Source organism: Odontesthes bonariensis, chromosome 2 (assembly GCF_027942865.1).
Source record: "Odontesthes bonariensis isolate fOdoBon6 chromosome 2, fOdoBon6.hap1, whole genome shotgun sequence".
Taxonomy (NCBI): domain Eukaryota; kingdom Metazoa; phylum Chordata; class Actinopteri; order Atheriniformes; family Atherinopsidae; genus Odontesthes; species Odontesthes bonariensis.
The window spans coordinates 20,821,496-20,842,594 of NC_134507.1; the positions used below are offsets into that span (position 1 = coordinate 20,821,496).

General features: G+C 42.7%; 1 protein-coding gene across 6 annotated transcripts; it reads right to left on the minus strand.

Annotated features, from left to right (window-relative positions):
• Window positions 1-2,816: 2,816 nt before the first annotated feature.
• LOC142396119 (pleckstrin homology domain-containing family A member 1-like) lies at window positions 2,817-20,808 on the minus strand. Of its 6 annotated transcripts, none has more exons than XM_075478655.1 (14): window positions 20,687-20,808; window positions 16,673-16,895; window positions 15,701-15,757; window positions 15,559-15,604; window positions 11,602-11,699; window positions 11,026-11,157; window positions 10,133-10,273; window positions 9,230-9,298; window positions 8,657-8,721; window positions 8,476-8,539; window positions 8,182-8,271; window positions 7,061-7,134; window positions 5,598-5,672; window positions 4,192-4,518 (listed from the first exon to the last, which is right to left on the minus strand). In XM_075478655.1, the coding sequence occupies exons 2-14, from the start codon at window positions 16,811-16,813 to the stop codon at window positions 4,287-4,289; spliced, it is 1,284 nt and encodes a 427-aa protein (XP_075334770.1). In that variant the 5' UTR covers window positions 16,814-16,895; window positions 20,687-20,808; the 3' UTR covers window positions 4,192-4,286. The 6 variants fall into 6 exon arrangements, with proteins under 6 accessions (XP_075334777.1, XP_075334770.1, XP_075334785.1 ...); XM_075478679.1 differs by lacking the exon at window positions 4,192-4,518 and adding an exon at window positions 4,705-4,906; XM_075478670.1 differs by lacking the exon at window positions 5,598-5,672.
• Between the last annotated feature and the right edge of the window lie 291 nt (window positions 20,809-21,099).

Here is a 21,099-nt window from a genome sequence, read left to right on the forward strand (position 1 = left end):
GTGATTGGCGCGTTCACGTGACGCACTGAACGGAAAAGCTGAGTTGATTGATGCCGCTCCAGAAGCTTGAGGAAGAAATCAAGAGCAGAGGGAGTGTGAGGGGACGTGATGCAGAACACAGGCTGTTTTATTTATTTCAGCTTGGCACATGTAACACTGGGAGTAGATACGTCTCTGCGTTGCTCCCCTGCAGAGACTTAGAGGAGGTCAAGTCTCATTTGGACCCCTGAGGCTTGTGGAGCCTAGGTAAAAGCTCAAAGACATTTAGGTCACGCCCGACTTTTGTTTGCTGATAATTGCATTTATTAAAAACTTACAATTCGAAATCAAAACCAAAAAGTAGAAAACTGCAAAAACCCTCTGGCGGAAGGTTTGAGGAGTCATGCAGCCCATTTGTTTTACATGCTGCCCTGCCCTCCACTCCACACACCCTGCAGGCCTGTTTCCTTACAGTTTTATTTGTTTTGTTTTTTTGTTTTACAACTCCCTCATAAATTAGTCACTCCTGGCATGAACAAGCCTTATGGCTAATTAGAAAAATCAGGGGTGGAAAAAGGTTGGGGGGGGGGGGGAGGGGGATTGTGGGAATTAATGTTGCACATCCATGCCAGATTTTTATTTTTTTTTTCCATTACGGGAGGAATGTGAAGAGAAATTATTTATCCTTTTACTATGATCTTATTTGAGTGTTGTGCAGCACATGTCTGAATAACTTGGCAGTCTTAAGAGACATCAATAACAATCTGTGCCACATCAGTCTCTGTCAAACTAGATCTACTATAAATCAACCCTAAACTTTGATTTATCTTTTATTATTTCTCAGTATTTGGAGGCAGTGACACACATTTCAAGCACAAACATAACTGCCGGGAAACAACAGACCTCTGTTGGATTTAGTCTGTAGTGAGCTGCATGAGTAATAAACTCTACAGCAGTAAATCGGCGTCATAAAACGGCTCAACACAACGAGATTGACTGTAGGCACAGGATTGTTTGAATGGCCCCTGGAGGATGAATGGCAGAGAGGGACTTGGGGGACAAGACACCCTGTGGTGTGCCAGAGGTCAGGGTAACACAAGATTCTGTATCTAAAAGGCAATTAGTACAGGGACATAAAGGGATGGGGGGGCAGCACAGAAAGCATAGTGTATGCAATGTTGAATATGACCCAGAATTCAGGGTAAGACTTTTTTTTTACCTAAATGAGAGGGGTTTTATTTGATTGGAGAAAAAAGTTCCAAATATATTCAATAAATAACAACACACATTGTTGGCTAATGTAAAAAATGAATGAAACTCACAGCACCAGTAAGACCTTCCGAGTATCAACAACGTCTCTTTTTGTAGGACTACATTGGTGAGAATCGGTGGGAAAATCTGCAGATGAAAACAACCTCATGTGTAAGGAACACCCATTCTCAAACCGAGGGCAGTAACACAGCCGAGGATGGATGCCGCTGAGGTCTGTGTGATCTCGTCTTGGCTGTGAGCGAAGATCTTGAAGGGCCAAAGAGGGACTTCAGCTCAGTGTCTGAAACCACACTAAAGCCTTGCAGCCTCCAGTGATGTGCCGAGAGTGTGAGGACGAATCCACAGGCTCCTGCTCCGAGATCACATCCAGCTGTGTGTGCTGTTTTCCATCTTTTGCAAACAACTTCACACGGTCCTCATCAGCTCTGTAGTGTCCACAATAAGCTGAAGTCCGAAGCCCAGAATGTGCCACCGCTTCTTATTTGGCTGGTTAAAGAGGTTTTGAATATTCAGCGTTGCTCCATGATCTCACTCTGTAAATCCATCTGTACACACTGTTTCAGGCCAAAGGCTGAACATGTGAGGAAAGCCTCATCACAAGATGATGAAAGACACTCAAGGCACGAAATGCATAGCGGTTTATTGCATTATGTCGTGTGATGTATAATGCAAACAATGGGAAACTACTCATTTAAAGCAAGATACTTGTGCTTCACTTCACCGACTTGTAGTTCTACGCCACAGCACATATGGAAATAGATCCTGTTTTACCTCGACTGGCTGTAGTTGTAGATTAAGATTTAACTCTCAGACATAGTGCAGTATTACAAATATAAGAAATGTGTAAAAACTCAAACGGTTGGACATATTTCTTATTGAATTCTTAAGTATTAAAACCTATCCGATGGTGTAACATTTGCGGGGAGTTATTTTTGCAATATTAATGCCTTTTAATTACAGAATCATTTCAATACATTTGCTTTTAAACTGCTGCTTTTACTTAAGATGCACATATATCTACAGCTACATTCTGTTGCTTTTTTAAACATTTGACACGTGAATTTATTTTGATTGACGTGGTTTGGTCTTGTGGTGGTTTATTTTGCACTCTTAGAGAATCAGAAGTAAGCTCAATTTTCACTTTATGTTCAAGCAATTGTTTCATGATGCATCCCATTGTATCACTTTTTCCCACTGCGCTGTGCAGCTTTATTGCATTTTTTTTTTTTACTGATTTTCAAACATTTTCCTTCTCCTGCAATATATTTGTGCCCAGCCAGAACTGCCATTTTGGAAAGTGAATCAGCCTTTCACTGTTGAATCCCAAACTACTGGTTTATGGAGCCCAATGACATTTTAATGAAAGGGAACCTGAGTGGAAATGATTTTGCTCTCCACAAGAGGGCAGAGGAGGATTTGATCAGTTACTGCAAAATCAAATCAGTCAAATCAAGCAATGAATGCTGCACAATTTCCTTCTTTACGGACTCTGGAAACTTCTCGAGTTCCACCACAGACTGGTCGTGTTGTTCCGACATAGATAAGCACAACTCTCACACGCCAAAGCATTTTCAGTGTTTATTTCTTTCAAGTCATCCACATAATAAATAGACAATTCAAACCAATTACACCAGACTGAAAAGGGACTGAAATAGGTAGACTTTCTCAGACTGAAATAAGACAGGCACTTAAAACAGAAACAGATTAGTGTGTATTATTTAGCAGGCTTAAAATGGGACACTTTTAGATTACACCATGAGGCAGCTGCCAAGAATTGGACTGACAACACAAATTCAAAAGAACAGGAACAGGACAGGTCTAAAAGCATAAAAATAAACCTGTTTCTACTCTGCAAACTCACAACAACCAGAACATCTGTAGATAATAATAATTAAAAGAATAAACTAAAAGCCGAACGACCACCTGTAGTCCATAAATGTTAGCATGCAATGGGAGTGACTAATCATCGTGTTCACACTTTACCGTCTTCAGTTTGTCAGGACCGATCGGCGGCTGACCCTGCGTTCTCTTGTGTTTTTCTCAGAAATTACAAAATGCATAGAAGTACACCCCTTTACATTTGTCGTGTTTACTTAAAATGCTGCTGCCAATACATCGAGAGTCCACAAAGCATCACGCTGAAATGCCGAAGAGGCTGCCTCACGTTGAGAGGTGACGCACATGCTTTTATAGCTCAAACATTTGCAGTCTCTCTTACTCAACAACCAGAGGTGGCTTTACTGTAAAAACTATTCATGGTAGATTTACATGTGAGTGGTCATTAACAGTTTACTCCGTGAACAAAAAGTTAATTGAGGACATAACTGATCTTAACCCCCCTCCAAGAAATAAAAAAAAAAACAAGTGGTAGCTTTACAAAAATGGAATAAATGTGGCAGCAAAACATTTAGTCTGTATATTGTCTTCTTGCTGTCTTGCTGTTTTATCCAGTGTTACAATAATGAGTGTATGAAAGGACCATACAGTCTAGTACTGGTTGATTATTCAGGTTTTAGCCCACATCCCTTTTTTTTTTTCCCCGGCACAAAGTGGCTTACAAAAATCACTGTGCCTGTACGCGTTAAAATACAGCTCTGCTGTTGAATTCTGAACAAGTTAAGTAAAATATGTAGTTTTGTTTTGACAACATCAACACTTAGTAAATAACTGTGCCATTCTAACTGCGACAGCAGGCAGGCAGAGGGGTGAGGGGGAAGTCTGGGTCGTCTTTGGCACATGAGTGCAGTTCAGAGGTGACCCAACTTGTTTCTCTTGCACTCAGATGGAGGAACTCCAAAGATGAGTTTGCGATCCAGCTTTGTTTAGAAAACTAAAGCCCGGATCACAGAGTTTCCTCTTTATCCTTCCAGGATAGAAAGCATTTAAGTCCAGTTCAGTGGGTCAAACCTCACTCACTGGTAGATCAGCATCATCTTGGTCCATGGGGGTTTCGGGCATGTGGGGCTCAAAGCTGCTCCGCCGTCGCCACGGCGACTCCTCCGAGTTAGTGATCGTGGTCACGGGTGGCTGGCAGGTCACTTTGCCAGGCGTGTCTCCTGCAGGGACAGGCGTGCTGGCGTGTGGCTGTGACTGGGGCGTGGCAGCAGGCTCATGAAGTGCTCGCTGTCCCACGCCAGGCTGCGAGCGTGGGCCGCACGTGACAGCAGCGCCCCACTCTGGGTAGCATGGTGGCATGGCAGATATGGGCGAGCGAGGGACGGGGGGACCCGCGGGGCTGCGGTAGAAAGTGGAGCGGCTGCCGTGTTCCTGCAACAAAGACAGCGGGACACAGAGAGAGCGAGAATGGGGAGACAAGCTGGCGTTAGCGAGAAAAGTCAAATCCTGATGGGTGTAGTTTATATGAGAAGGGGAGTTACAGACTTGAAATTAGCACCAGCGTGTGGAGCCTCATGCAACTTGAAGGTTGTAGAAGCTGAAGAATGAAGCATTGCTAGAGAGTGGAGAGGGTTGCAGTAGTAGTAGTAGTAGTAGTAGTAGTAGTAGTAGTAGTAGTAGAGGTAGCAGGAATAGTGGTGTCAACAGGTTTTAGTTTTGGTAGTCACAACAGGTTGAAGTGGAAGTTCAGACAGAGCGCCTTTGGAAGCAGTGGTTGTTGCTCATTATTTCACAGCTTTTCATTTTCAGATTTCAATCTCTGGAAAAAACAGAGGCAGAAGAAGAAAGAGAGAAACTCACAGTAGAGACAGAGACAGCAAAGGATGGGTAGCCACAGAGCAACAGGTGAAACATGGGTTAGACAAACATGGCAGCTACAAAGCACCAGACACTGCTGGGCAGGCATCAGCAACCTTAACGCTTCTATATTTTGAAACGCACAGATTCTCCCACAGATGCTACAGTTGCACAGTAACACGGTGTCACTTTGCAGGGCTGTTCGACTTCTGATCACCTAAATAGTCATTTAAACCTCAGAAGATTTAGGAATATGACTCATATGTGTTTAAAAACCTAAATATGAGCAACACGTGCATTAAAAGATGCATTACACATGTTAAATCCAAACGACCAAAAATCAAGCTCCAGTTAGACTTAAGGAGACATAAGAACAATTGCCACATATTCTTCCACACAGACTTGAAAAATGCTGGCTGGTCTGATGAACAGTTATCACCACATAATGCAGATGATGTTCCATTAGCCCTTTGTATACCGAATAAGCTCTGGAAAACCCATCATTTTTGACTCTGGACGTGTGGATTCAGCACAAGTGAGCTCATTATAAAATTGTGAAAAAGTTTAACATTTAGCACACAAAGGTATCAGGCGTCTACACAGAAACAAGTATCTTATTATCATGTCTATGAGAAAGAGGAAAGAAAACATACAAGCAGCGAACAGGAGGGAAGAGGAGAGACAAGCAGGATGTCACACATCTAAGACAGGTACACAGCTGCAGCAGACTGCAGAGAGAAGAGGGCACGAAAGGGAAGAGAAACAAGGTGTGAAAGACAGCAAAACGACAAAGATAGAAACAGTAAAGTATTCGTTGCTAAGCTGGTTGGACAGATCATGCAGCCAGTTTGCTTTATGTTTGTGGATGCATTTGAGATGTACGTTTCCACTTATACATCATCACCAATGGTGAAAACAGAAGGAAGGGGCACAAGTGAAGGGATTGCAAGCTGAGATTGGTCATATTCCAAATGTTCACAATGGTCTTGTATCTGGGCAAAATGTAATTTCTTAAGCATTGTAAAGAGGTATGCTTGGTTTGAGTCATCATACCTGTGGAGGCAGCTAACGTGTGCGAGAGAAGCACACCATCAGCTGTAAAATGCATGACTACGGCTGAGTGATGCTGGAAAAAAATATGGCAATATAAAAAAAAACATACAGGATTTACATGAGTGAAATATTTCTTTATTGAAGGAATCCTTCAAGAGCGATTGGGGTGATTTTCAAGGGGAGTGCTTAACTTTTCTCACCATAACCCATCTTTATATCGTTGAAAATGTTGCTTTTTTTTTTTCTTTCCTGGTCTTTGCTCATCAGACAGAGCTTCGCAGAGACAATTTAAATAACAAATGAGCTGTTATTTTTGGTTGTGCACGACACCGTGACCAGGCACCAGCTTTTGGTTGACATCATCCTTTCTGCGGCTGAAGTATTTCTAAACTAATTTTGCATTTCCTCTGGTAACCAAATGTTCTTATGGTGTGTCGTGATGTTTTATCATTTTATTGTTGATACGCAGCGCTTCCATGTTGCACATTAGAGACAACTTATCTAGTTTATAAATGAATTTGGGAAAAAAAAAAAAAAAAAAGAAAACACAACACAGATAATAAAAATCGAACTGTGTATCTAGATTAAATCGCATCTGACTGACTCTTTTTGTGGTAAATTAGAGCATTTTAGGGTTTGACTGTGTATGCGAACATCTCGATGCCAGCCTCAAAGGACATTTAGTGGAGTCCTTCTCCTGATGTAAGATTTGGATCTGTTCAGTAGCAAATTTGAATGCAATAGACCTGAACCATAAGAGTTGAGCTTTATGTGACAGTTTAGCAAAAGAAAAGCAAAAGAGGAGGGCAGGTAAACAAGAGAAGCAGCAAGGATGAGGGCGTGAAGGCAAGAGGGCCTGTTGGGTTATCAATGCCAGACTTGGGATGTGGTTGGTACTTAGCATAAAAAGGAAAAAAACAAAAACAAACAGCATCAGATGTGAAGTCAGATCTGATCTGCTCTCATAATGTCTAAACCGAAAGGGCCAGCCAGTGAGAGGAAAAAAAAGTACTGAAAAGGTGAACTTATAGTTTATAAGGGGGATTTAGACGAGCTGACATACGTGCTGCTGCACTCCCCGATTCGAGACGTATACCTCTGTATACAGGGGTTCGACAGCCGTCTGGCCTGCCGCATCTGCAACAACACAGTGCAAAGCAGGATTAGAGCAGATGGGCCGTTTTCCACCGGGAGAATAGAAGGTGGAGAGGAAGTGAAAAAAATAAATAATTTTTTTTTTTTTTTTTTTTTTAAAATCAAGAAAAGAAAGAGGATAGAAAGAAACGGCATCAGAGAGGGAAAACAACCAAGAGAGTGAGAAGGACACAGGAGGCCACAGAGGGAGACGTAGAGACAGATGCTGTGCAGAGAATGATCCCAGTCTTTCCTCTGCAGCAAGGACTGTGGGAGCGGTTCACTTCTCTTCTCTCCTTCAAGGTTTAATTGCTTGTTTTTTTCTGAATGTAGCCTGCTGACAAAAGTTATCAAGTTGCAAAATTCATACAGTATCATTTACTGCTGAGAGCTGGAGATTGATCGTCTCCAGCTGAAGACCTGAGGTACATGTTACCCCGCATCGGTCTGCCTTCCTCTTCTTTATGGGCATCTATCATCTGTCGAGTGCCTTATGTACATAAAAGTCCAAAGACGTAGAGTAAGAAAATCCGTATTTTGTTGGTGGGTGGTGATGTGGAGAGATGAGGAACATAAGCCGTTGTGAGTTCAAGGCCTCTACTGTAAAAACTGCCTATCAAATTACATGATATCAGTGGTTTTCAAGCAGCAAATGATGCTTCTTTTCACGTTTCTCTGTTCCAGTCCACAGATCAGGAGTTATTGGTGTGATCTCCACAGAGCACAATTTAGAGCACAAGTGCTCTTGTTTTGTGGACTGTAGAAACCCTAACTAATATTCTGACTGAAATGTCAAAAATGATTCCCCCTAAAGCCGACTGAGCTCCTGGGAGAAGAAGAAACAATAAATAATGAAGAAATGACTTGAGTGAAACAACACAAATGAGTCTTGTGCAACGTCATAATTGGACTCTTCCCACCACTAGATGTCACTCCACATATCCCAAGTTCTGCTTGTGCTACAACAAAAATAAGTCATTTTAATTTTCTCCTTAAGTTAGAGTAAAACTTAAATCTACTTGGGACCGTGCTGTCGTGCAAGATACATACTGTGGCAGCTGACCTCCCGGGCCCCCGCTGAGCCACAATGGCCCCTGAAACAGCCTTGATCCAGCTGTGCATGTCCTCTGGACTGTCCGCCTAGTGGAGGCAGGGGAAAAAAAACAAAGACAGAAATGACAGTAGGAACAGAGTGTGGAAAATGAAACAATGAGAAGGCGAATGATGGGAGGGGAAACCTGCAGATAGTAAAGAAAAGAAATCCTGACATCGAGCAACATCTGGCAGAGCTCTGAGGAAGAGCTGTGGGAATAAGCTTCGTTCCTTTCATGACAGAAAACATACCTGGATGTAAAATGTTCTTGATGTGGTGACGACCTCAAACAGATTATCTCTCATCATAATGTCACTGCAAGAAGGCAGAAAACAAGTTGAATCATATTTATCTTATCTATAGCCAATCTATCTTCATCAAACACAAAGACATTTTTTGTACAATGGGAAAATGTCCGGACATGTTAAATACCTCTGTTTGCACTCCTGGACTTTGTGAACTTCCTTTAGTGGGATCATTCTCAGGGGCTCTTTCTCCTGAAGGCAAGAAAACACAGCTCATAACAAAAGGGTAAATATAATCAGCTGTAGGTATATCATTCATTTTCAAGTACACTTTATACAGTGAGCCTGAGCTTGTCTTCTGTTTCACATAAAGAGGAAAAAGTGAACACTCCTGGAAGTAGTGGACTTCAAACCCTGACTGCAGTAACTTTTCTTGACCCGGCAGACAGAGTGTGTGTCCTTGGGGCCTGTTGATAGCCAAATACACAGATAAAATGGTCAAATAGGGGCAGACCCTGACGAGGACAGCGTATGGGATGTGCAGTGTTGTCCTGAGGACAGTGTGTACGTGTGTGACGGGGGGAGTAGGGCATGAGGGGACATGTTGGGTGAAGGCAGGGAATTCCACAGACTGTGGATAAAACAAGCTGGAACTTGGGACTGTGAGAGCCATTGCTCTGCCTTAGACAGCGGGGTGGAAGTAAATTCACATGTATTATGAATAAAAATGTATCCGTGTGACTTATTCAAGTTTAATTACCAAATCGGACTTGAAGTAACTCATTGAGTTTTCTTCCAGAAGGAAATATCGCCGCTTCCAGTTCCTCATCTGGGGAGAAAGAGGAAAAGATATGAAGACCTTTTGTGCAGTTTCCAGGAATAATAAGAATGGTCACAGCTGCCACTTTGCTACAATGATGGAGATATTCATATATTTTAAAGTTTCTATATATTCTATCCACATTGTCCTTTAACAGAGGGGTAAGCCCATTAATCTTGGAAACATTCAAAGTACACAACTGTGCATACTGGGCAGGTGGCATTTCTTTGAACACCTAATCTTCTTTCTTAGCCCCAAATTTAAACAAGTCAAAAGACTGAATTCTCTCAAGCTCGACAGTGCTGCTCATTTTTGCAAATTACTTCGCTTTAAGCTGTAACTTTGGATCGATTATAATAATGTTGCATAGTCAAGCTTGATGCAGTGATTTGCCTTTTACTAACAACTTGAATAAGTAATGAAACCAGCTAAGCCAGAGAGAAAACAAAAGCCGGTTTCACACATCGCTTGCGCCTTATAAGCGCAAAAAAAACAGACATCCTCGCTAACCCGCCGCTGCCCCTCCGTGTAATACGCACATACCGAACAGAGCTGGATCAGCCCCGCATTACCGTGTCCTTACACACTTCAAGCCGGTGTTGCAGAATCAGCTGAGTAACGACAGCACCACAAATTAAGAGTGCCATGTTCCACAATGCCGGCTTAATGTGTGTCAGCACACACAAGGCGGGCCCGTTTTGCCTCATTTGCCACCTTCCCTGCTGGCTCAGAGGCGTCTCAGCGGCGGATTGACTTCCGCCTCTGTACTTTCACACATGACACGACAGTCCTGGCTTGAAAAGGTACATGTGAAAGAGACTTAAGATGGTGGAAGACTCTCACCACGGCTCCTTGCTTGACGCAGTAGCCCGACTTGATGACAGTGTGCTCCTGTGCCGGCCTGCCCAGAAAGTATGGCAGCTGGCTGTGGGAACGCTGCATGGCCTCGCGCTCCACCCTCTCTGCACCATCACCACCTTCATGCTGGATGGTGAAGAAAATATTGGAATTAAAAGTTTCGACACTAGCAAAATACAGCAACCACAATCCATTCTAAATAGAACTTGAAGAAAAAGGTCAAGTCATTTGTCAAAATATGCCTACAGTCGCTGCACTAAATCAAATAAATACACATTAAGAATGATTTTAGTCTCAGATGTTTACACGAGCACAGCTCCCTTTGGGAACTTTTTCTTGAGAAATGACTCGCCATTTATAAAAATTGTTAGATTTTCATTAAACAGCCATGAACATATAGATTTACTCCATGCAAATTTGTGATATTGTTTAAAAATAAATGTCCTTGTGGAATCAAATTTGATATTACCCGTCTAACACTATTCAGTATCAATAACCCAGTATGTGGCCTGGCAATACCTTTTCCCCCAGAATTCTTCATGGTAATTTGGATTTTTGTCATTTTCTGGAAAACAATGAAAATTGTGGGGAAAATCTGAGATTCATACTAATTTGGCATCCAGTGAAAAGTGACTAGTGGCCGAAACAGGCCGGTGGAAGCGACCAATCAGAGAAGACTTCTGCGGTGCTCCGCTTAACCATTTCATAGGAACTGTGAAGCCAGAATCCTCATTTCATATCCATACGAGGTATTTTGCCGCTTGCGTTTCCCCTGAGAGGAACTTTTAAGATAATATATTTTCAAATCTGTTACTGATTTCAAAGTGTGCTAATGTGCACGACACATAAATACAGTGTGTGGCTCAGTGCGTGTCTACCTGTGTCTGCGTAACAATGGGCACTCCGCCAATTATTTCAGTCCTATAGGAAACTTGTTTTTTGGGCCCAACGACATCTGGTAAAGCCTTCTGGTTTTCTGAGTTCTGCTGGCCGTCAGACAACTTTGGCACCTTAGGAATATAAAGAAAAGAAAAAGCGCACACCTGATAAGTGGGAAGACACACAAACAATGTACAGGAAGGTGCTTTGTGGTGGTCAGCTGCAGGTCAAACAAATACCAATTTTCTCTACCGTTGAAGTGGAGTATGTGAATTTGCATGTGCAGATGCTGCCTAGCCCGTAACATGTTTTATATCCATTTCCTATCTGCACAGCAAAGGCTTCAAGGAGAACAATGGAAACAATCCTTTATCCCAGAACTCAGTATGACAATACAGCATCCTGTTAGTCATGCTCTGACTCACTTCTATCTAATTCCTTGACAGTCCTCTCATTCAGTTTGAATGGAGGCGGAGAAAAAAAAAAAAAGTTTTTCCAAGTTACAAAATATGAGTCAAAATGAACTGCTTAGCACAGCTGATAAAGCGTGTGTCTTGTGTGTGTGCTTGACTCACAGTGATCTTGGTGGCTTTATTGAGAGCGTCCACCCAGTCCACAAGGTCCTGCTGATCATTGGCCTGCAGGAAGAACTTCCTCATCCCAGCATTGATGACTAACGGGTCATAAAAACAGGTGTGGGAACAAAAGAAAGAGTGAAATCATATTCAGGCCTCTTCTGTCACAGCTTGACTACATTTACTCCAACACATCATCCGATTCACTCTGTCTTATAATGTGACTCACATGAAAGTGTGAACTAAAAGCACAAAGATGAGGTGCTTCAACTGGATTTTGGCCTTTCTTGTATACAAAATAAAATAAGTCTCAGAACTGAATTGAATTTTTTCTGGAAATGAAACCCAACTGAGCTGAGGGATTCTACCCACACACTGCCAGCATGATGCCCCAGCTAGACTCAGCTGCTGTAGTCTGCCATTACCTCCCCAGCTTAAATTATGATGGAGGAAAAAAAAGAGAAAAAGCCCAAAGCTAGTAACAGCCAAATATGCTCACAAGTTTTAACACCCCTATGAAAATGAGCAGAAAGCATTTTAAATCGCACAAAAAATTTTTGGGTCAAATGCTGATTAGCTGCGGATCAGCATTTAGGAGCTGAGAGAACTCCTGTCTCTCATTCTCTCCACCGTAAATCCTTCAGCTCTGCTGCTCAAGCCGTCTTTGTATCTTCTGTTTCCTTTCAACACCATGGCAATAAATTACATTAAAGCTGGACTGGTATAACTGTCGAGGGCGAGCTGTAAAAGGCAAAAGGCAAACTCTGTGGCACAATGAAGATCATTCATCCTAGTTATGTGTGTTTGGTACAGCTCTGAGACACATGCGAGAGCTCTTTAGCCCTCCCCCCACCCCCACTTCCTGGTAAATAAATCTTTGTGAAAAGTTAAAACTCTTCAATTATTTTCGGCAGGTCATCTAAATGAGAACAAATGTGTCCACTGTACGTAGGAGAGGTTAATTGTTGAGAAAGTGCAGTGGTCTCTCGGGCACTGGAATGGCAAATTTGGGAGAGGGGCCATCAGATGTGACTCACAGTAACATGGTACAAAACAATATGAGCTTCTGGGAAGTGCAGCCGAGCACCAAAGTTCATACAAATCCTCCCGATCCCTCCCATTACACAGAACTCACAATAAAAGAATCAGTAAAGGTGACGACCACGAGCTAACTTGAGTAAATACTTCCTTCTTGAGCTGCACCATTTAGGAAGAGGGCCGACGAAAGGATTCATAGATATCGGTGAAACATGTGGCGCACAAATGGTATTTTAAAAATAACCTCATGCATCTCAGAATCAGGTTCCGATTAGGATGCCGGCATCCTGTCGAAATCTCAACAAGGCAACTGGCGTACGCACAGCCAGACAATATGTATGCACACACACACACACACACACACACACACACACACACACACACACAGCGACGGTGGTCAACTTCTGGTCACACACGAGTATTTCCTGTGATTGAATTGGATGGAAAAGGAGGAGAAGGGCATGTAAACAATAACAGGGATGGATGTTTATTCCTAAATAAACTGGATCTTATCTGTGCACAATTTTACACTTCCATCTCGCCCACAAAGGATGTGCAGACGATGACGGATCAAGATGCACTTTATTTTGTTGAAAGAAGGGAAGAATTTTAAGAAGCCAGAATCACCCAATCAGGTTGTTTGTGGAACATATATAGTTACTAGATTACTTCCAGCCCCAAAATATATGATTAATGGTAACCAAAGAGGTTGATCCATAAATAAATTTCAGTATGAATTAAGATTTGAACTCAAATAATGCAATTAAATGGTGAAAGTAAGTTCACTTGGTTGAAATTTGATCTCAAAAGGTGCAATCTGTAAAACTATCAACAACTGAGTTTAGCATTTTCTTTTACTAGTTATGTCTTTCTTATAACGTCGTCTGAATTACTGCATTATCTAAAACTTTTCTAAAGACCTGGCAATCCTTAAAAGGTGCAAAATATACAACCTAAGGAAGCCACTGGGTGTCAAAAGAGAGCAGCAGAGTCGAAAACAAACTGAGCAACAAAAGCAAAACCTAATTTGGAGCCTTTAAAAGGTTCTTACAGAAACTCAACTGTAGCCAAATACACATTTATTTGTAGCTGTTGCGCATCATTACATAGGATGTGAAAGAATATCAGTCTTTTTCCTGTCCCCCTTACATTCATGATGTCACTGTCGTGCTATTTCTGACCTCTCAGCCACTAACTGAACACACCGCAGCCGCGTCCATCGCAACAGCCAATAAGTGGCTCCTAAGACGACTTGTGATCGTTACAGTAACGTGGGGGTTAAATATCTTCAGTCTCTGCCCCTGCAGCAGTGAGAGGTCTGTCAATGATCTGCAACAGAAAGTCGCCTGATTGAAGTTGCTCAAAAGGTTGTTAGTTTTTTTCTGCTGTTACTAAAGTGCTGTGAAACGTTGCTAAATTATAACAGCAGCAAGTTCTCAACAGAATAACCAAACAGGTCTTCTTCCTGCGCATGGCAGTGTGCATTAAGTGGGCCGAACTTTATGGGCTGCCATATATATCTGGGGCCCCCCATGTGTGGGAATCACACAGGTTAAAGGAAACCATTTTTTTTTCTAAGGTTCAAAATGGATTCACAACTTGTACAAATCTTTTTTTAAACCAGTTTGTACATTTGGCAAAGCACACTTCCCCTCGCACTTCTTTAAGCTCCCATACATTACTTATTCATGTTGTCGTGGCAGCGTCTCGCAGTCTGCAGTCAAATTATTATGTAGCAGCAAAGAATTTAGCAGAGAAAATAACCAGTTATGACTTTAATGTAAGCGAGCCTTTGGACGCACTTTGAGTTTTACGCTCTGCAGTCTTTGAGTGAAGCAGGAACTGGATACGACTCATTTCATATGTTCGATAAGCTCAAAGAAAGTCAACCGCTTCAGGTGCACCACAAGTGCCCAACCTCACATCAACCGCCTACACCCAAAGTTGAAAGAAATTAAGATTAGATGGCAATAACTAATCTTAAAAGCTAGCAATTCACCTGTGTAAAGCCATTTCTCCACAGAGGTCACGCTACGAAAAAAAGGCTCCATTATGCAGCTACTGCTCATCTTTGTTTGTTCATACTGACTAAACAGAGGTGGCATGGCGCCGTATCACTTTCACACACATGTTGATTCTGCTCTGTGGCAACAGCCCCTACTGGTTTCTACTGACATTTCAACTTTGTGCCCTCATTCTGCCCCCGTACCTTACGAAGAGATCAACAAGGCACAACAAAGGTTCAACAGACTTGCTTTGAATGAGCAGTATGAAAAAGGATTTTTTTTTTCTAAAAAGGTTAAAAACACAGTTACAGACAACAGAGTTTTGACAAAGGCTTTCAAGATAAACTCGACAGGGAATCTTTAATATTCACATTAGATGAGAAGATGTGACGGAAACCTTCCTGCTCTGGATTTATTGAACTAAAAATAAAAGATAAATCAAAGGATCAAGTTTCATCAAGTGAAAGTGTCGCCATCACACCTGAGGTGCACAAGCAATCCCCAAAAAGGTTAAACCGAGTCAACCAAACCTCGATCATTAACTGCTGCTGTCTGCTGCCTCTTTGTGTGTTGCCTAAACACACAATGGTGAACAAGGCTGCCAGTCAGGCGTGAAGGAAGGCTGTCGACAGTAGTGCATTTCCAATTTAAGGAGCAGACAAAGACAGTAAACAGTCCTCTCTTATGTTACATTAACGGTATTCAGCTTAACTGAAATCTCATTAAGCGGAAAAGCACTGATGTTTGCCAAGCTTAAGTAAATTTATCTAACACCTCAGATTCTTGTTTAATATCATTAATCATATCAAGCCTGTTGCTCAAGATCTATCAGCCAAACTATGCCAGCAATGGAAACTGTTTATTCAAATGTTAATAAAAGAAAGCAAGACTAAAATGTTCAGTGCTTACTTACCAAAACAGAACTCTGCTTTCGGGCGTAGTTTAGTGGCATCGCTGACCTTGAGATGGACAAACCCCACAATTGTTAGGCTCCCAGTTCAACTTAATACCATGACATGATTCTGTGTTGCGGCTGCTGCAGTGACTCCGCTTACCTTAGAGATGTAGGTGAGCTTGAGGGATCCAACACAGTCCGTACCAATAGGTAGGTTCTGTGGGAAAATGGCAAAAGGAAAACGTACATTCTAAAAAAGGAAGCAACAGAGATATTGTTACAGTGGGAGACAGGATGCAATCTGATGAGGAGTGAAGAAAGGCTCGGCAAAGTAAGTCAATAATATAAAGTACAGTAGACTTTGGCTGAAATCCACGATAGCTGATATCAGTGCCTTGCTGTGCTTCTGAAACTAGGATATCCAGATTTAACATCATTAAAATTTAACCTTTTTCATTCTATAAAAAGAGTGGGACTTACTCAATTATTTAAATTTTCTGCTACGCTACATCATTTATGAATACTTCATGTAACGGAGCACTTACAAATACAGCATCTTAAAACCAGCATGATGCACCGACTTAGAGGGGAGTTACACTGACCAAAAGACACCAGGGGTCACGGAGCAGACACCGATCGCTGCGGTCAGCGCAAAGACAGCTACCGGCTTCCCAGACTCATCGAGACGACAAAAAGACAAAAGGCTAATCTCGGGTTTATATTTAAGAAAAATACGAGTTCCCTCTGACCCCATTTTAAATGATTTACAGCAATGTCTGCCAGGAGCTAAAACACAGACACTCTGTTTTCTCCTGAGATATTCCTGTGCTTCCCAATTCTGTCAGCTAGAATTACATAATTACAAGTTCTGCCATCCTCGTGAGACTGCCTGGTTAGGGGAACGTTTAGAGTCTACTTAATTTTGTGTTCATAATGAATGGAGACAGCGTAGCTATAAGTGGCCTGCAGTTGCACGAAGGCTGATCATCTTTACAGATAACAAACATACGTTAGCCGGCAAGTAGTTGCTCGTAGATGGTTTCATTTCCATCAAGTTTAAACATCTTCATATTTCTTACACTATATTCCAAAAATAAAGCTAAGTGCTAGGCTAACACAACGCTGTAATTACCTGTGGGTTGTCCATGAACCACACCAAGCTCCCCTGCTGTGTGTCCAGTATGAAGTAACGGCGCAGGAACTTGCCGCTGCTCTCATTCTCCTCAATGTCCAGAAAGCCACAGATGCGGTTCTGTCGATCCACATAAGGCATCTCGCCGCCGGGACATTCCCTGGCCTGCTGTGGCCGGGAGTGGAGAAAGAGGAGCGGGGGCAAGCGGAGCTGGGAAGAATTCCTTAAGGACACAGAGAAAAAGAGTGGAAAGAGAAACGTGTGAGGCGGGAGGGAGGAAACGAGGAATTTCAGTTGTCTTTGTGGTGAGCCTTGCTCCCTTCTCCCTCTCTCGCTCTCTCTCTGTATCTACTGTGTCTGTGGTCTCCCTGCCACCTGGAGCTCACCAGGCTACAGCCAGCGAGCAGATCATGTGACACAAACCACAACCCCGCCTTTATCCTTTTATATCAGCCGTGCCCACTCTCTCAGCCTTTTTTCTCTCCTTTTTTCCTGTTACACACACACTCCACTCACTGTCACTCTCTCCTCTACCTCCTCCAACCCCCCCCCCCCCCCCCTTGCTTTCTCTTTACCCCCCCCCACACCTTCCTTTGCAGTCATCTCCTTTTTCACTTTCTGAGCTTTCTCCTCCCAACTGCTCGCTCATCTGATTTGGCAAGCCTCTGTCCAGCCCCTTCAATCCCCTCCCTCCATCTACAGCTGAGCACGTAAAAAAATAAATAAATAAACTAAATAAAAGACACCACTGAGCTCTGCCATGTTTGGCACAAAGACATCACACAAACACCCTGAGGACCTTTGCTTGAGAGAAGGTGCGATATTTACCTTGCTTAGCTCAGACGCATCCCTGAAACGTGCTGTTAGTAAAACAGGAAATGATTGGAAGTACCACTGTGTCGTCCTATGGGTGCAAATGCTCGCATCTCAACATCTCAATGTCAAAGCTTGTGTGGGTGGGCACAGAGTTACTGTGGGCATATTGTCGCATCAGCCTGTTTAAGCTGTTGTCTTTTTGGACGGAGCCTCAAATATGGCAGCAAGAGGAGTCTGTGGAAGGCGAAAGATAAAGACGTTCTTTCTCCACGACATTATGAGCGCTGTGTGGGTGGATGGGGGGCAAAGAAGGGACAAAAGGCCCAGTTGTTGCGCACAGACTCGGGAGCTGGGAGCTTTTCAGTTAGCCCCTGCATCTACCCGAGTCATCCCATTTGACACACAGGCATGAGAAAGGAGCAGCACTCAAAGGCGACTATCTCAGCACTGCACAAACACTGGTCGTCATGAGACAGACGTCTCAAAGTGGAGCCATCCTGTGCTCAAGTTCAGCTGCAAGCACGCAGTTTTGTTACGAACAAACAAAATGATCAACACGGTGAACAAAAAACAAACAAACATATAAACTATGACTTTTACAACCCGTTTTTTTTATGTTCTTTATGCCTGCATCGGCAAAACCGATAAACAAAACCGAACTGACGAGTCTTTTACATAAACACATGGAAAAGACTTTATTTCTAAAAACTCTGAACAAGATACGCATCCTATAGTTGATGTAAATGTGTGGTCACACAGTCCGGGTGATCGGAGCGTGCTTAAAGAAAAAGCAACTGGACTTCTTTTCCAACCCCCCCCCCCAAAAAACTCTCATCAAAGAGGCTTCATTCATTCCAACGTCTTCAAACAGAGAAAGGAAAATAGGCCAGTTGACCTCTTTTTAAGCCCTGATGATAACTGTAATTTAGGTCTTTGAGCAATAATTCAAAAGGCAGTTTTGATAACAGCGGTGCTCGTATCATATCAAGTTTCCCAGGCAACAACACGGTAAAAGAAGATCTTATTGTTTTGTTTTTTTTCCAACCTGGTGGCTTTAAAGGCTTGTACTACTGTAGCACAGATGCAGAGTTTATAGTGGCAGGAATGCACGTCCGAGTGCGTAAACACCGATCAACCACTAAATTAAAACCACCTGACATGGTAAGATGTGAACTCCTCATGCCCTCGAATGTGTCCAGTTGCATCAGGCGCCGTGACATGACAAGCGGATTTTTTTTTTTTTTTTGGAAAAGCACTGTAAGAATCAGAGGTCTGAGTCTGTAAAAATTCGATTAGTTTCGGATTGAGATCTGCAGAATTTTTGTATATACCACTTCAACCATCTCTCGTGTTCCTCAAAACAATCCTGAATATTTTTGTTGCAGTGTGTTAGGACACATTAAGCAGTTAACTGCTGAAAGAGGTTCAGTTAGGACACCTAAAATACACACACACACACATATATTTATAAAAAATTGTTGTTAAATGTAAAAATTTGTTGATTAGATTACTGCAGGCCACGCAGAACATGAGAAACACTGATATTTGTGTCTCTGTGTACCGACTCCCAACTTTATCCTTTGCTGGCAGACAGCATGTGTGCACAAGTGAGTCCTTCACATTCAAGCGCTCCCTTTCATCACAGGCAGCATATTAGAATAACGTGATATGGCATATCTTTGTTGAATACTGCCACGAGGATTTGTGAAATATATATATATATACACAAATAATATGATAATAAACGTGGTGCTGCTGATCTCAGGTTTTAACAAGGGCTGCATTTAACTTCTGCACCTGTGCACGCTGGCGAGTTGTGGAACATGCACAAAAGCACAACTTCCACTAAGCAGAAACTCAGCTCTCACTGGCACACCTGTGCTTGTCCCGTTTCAAGCCGAAATGCCTTTGCGATGTTGATATTACGTGTATAGATACTTTGACAACCATAACTTTCCCCTACATGGATAAGGACAGGAGGATATGAGGCTCATGTGGTCCAACACAAAACCGGGACACTTCAAAAACAGATTCTTGTCCAAACACATTGCACCCATGCGGTTTGGATTCACAAAGCAAAGAAAAGCTTCTTGAGCGATGAAAGTTGCTGTAATAGGATGGAACAAGGAAAAAAAAAACAAGTGGGGATATAATGACACCAAACTCGGAAGTTACCACGACTGTGATCGATTATTTCTTTGGAGCTCCAACACCCTTCCCCTGGTAAACTCTAATCTTTGAATTTGCTACAGGGCTTTGCTCGCCACCATATGGCAATAAACTGGTCATACAGGATAGGTAACAGGAGTCAGTGCTTAGTTTTTCCCTTCAAACCAGTGGCTGCATATCAAAAGTCACAAAGCAGCTGCAGAGCAGAAGGCTTCAGTCGTGTTAAAGACTGCATGTGCTCAGGGTAGACCATCTATTAGGGATTAGCAAATCTCCAACACAGATATCAAAGAGACATTTACTAAGATTACCAAAATGTAAAGGGGGGGGGGGGGGGGGGGGGGGGCACAATCTTCATGAAAAGCCTGACTCACAGGGGGTCAAACTGTTGGTGTGGCAGGTGATTCCAGCTTAGCTGAAAAGAGTTTCAGGTCATAATGGAGCATATAAAACCAGCAGGTTTAACAGGCCTTCACAGTTACAGAGGAGCACTTTTATTTCCACAACGACACACAATGGGGATGCTCACCGTGTAAAGTAAAATACGTCTTGGGTTACAAGCAACAGACGACAAGTCGACGGGTCTCCCGGGCAGAAAAATAACATCCCGCAAGACAGCTGAGGTTAGCTAACGTTAGACACTTCAGATTGCCACAACGCGTTGGCCGCAATTGTGTTAGCAGCTCCCACAGCTGTGACTCTCTGGCCTCAAGTTAACTGGTACTTCTGGTTCAGGTTAGCTTAGCACACCGCAGACATTTAAAGCGATTCACAAAACATCGAAAATGATAGAAACACGACACTTAAAGCTGCCATTATTGCACTGCCGAAGCCGTGACATGCAACTGCCCATTGATATCTGACGTGCCCGCAAAGAAGTTTTGTCATCCACGTTAACCCAGCTAACACTGGCGACTGCTGCTAGCCAGCAACGTCAAAATGTGAAGAGGAAACTTTAACTGTACGAAACAAAAAAAAGTTTGCTCATTCGGTTTCGTAATTTTGTTAAACTCGAGACGGTTAACTTACCAAAGTCTTCCCTACTGTAACTGCCTCAGTAAGCGGCCGCGGATTCAGTACAGTCGAGTCTGTAGTCTGTGCCTCAGCCCATCTCCGCAGATCCAGGACACAGCTCCAACTGTCCTACTGCTGAGTGCGGACCACAGATCGTCTGACGCGAAGAGGTTACACTCTTACTTATCTTCTAGACCAGGGGTCTTCAACGTTTTTCAGGCCAGTGAGGGACCCCCAAACTGATGGAGAGTTGGAGCAGGGACCCCCCTACTATTTATATGGCATACAATTGTGTTTTATATTTAACGGGGCCTAGTGCCGTGTATAAACATAGCTACTCTGTTATTGTACATTCAATACTAAGCTATTCAAATAATACACAGGTTAATATATTCATGTTTTTATTTTAAACATGTGCAAGGTACAGG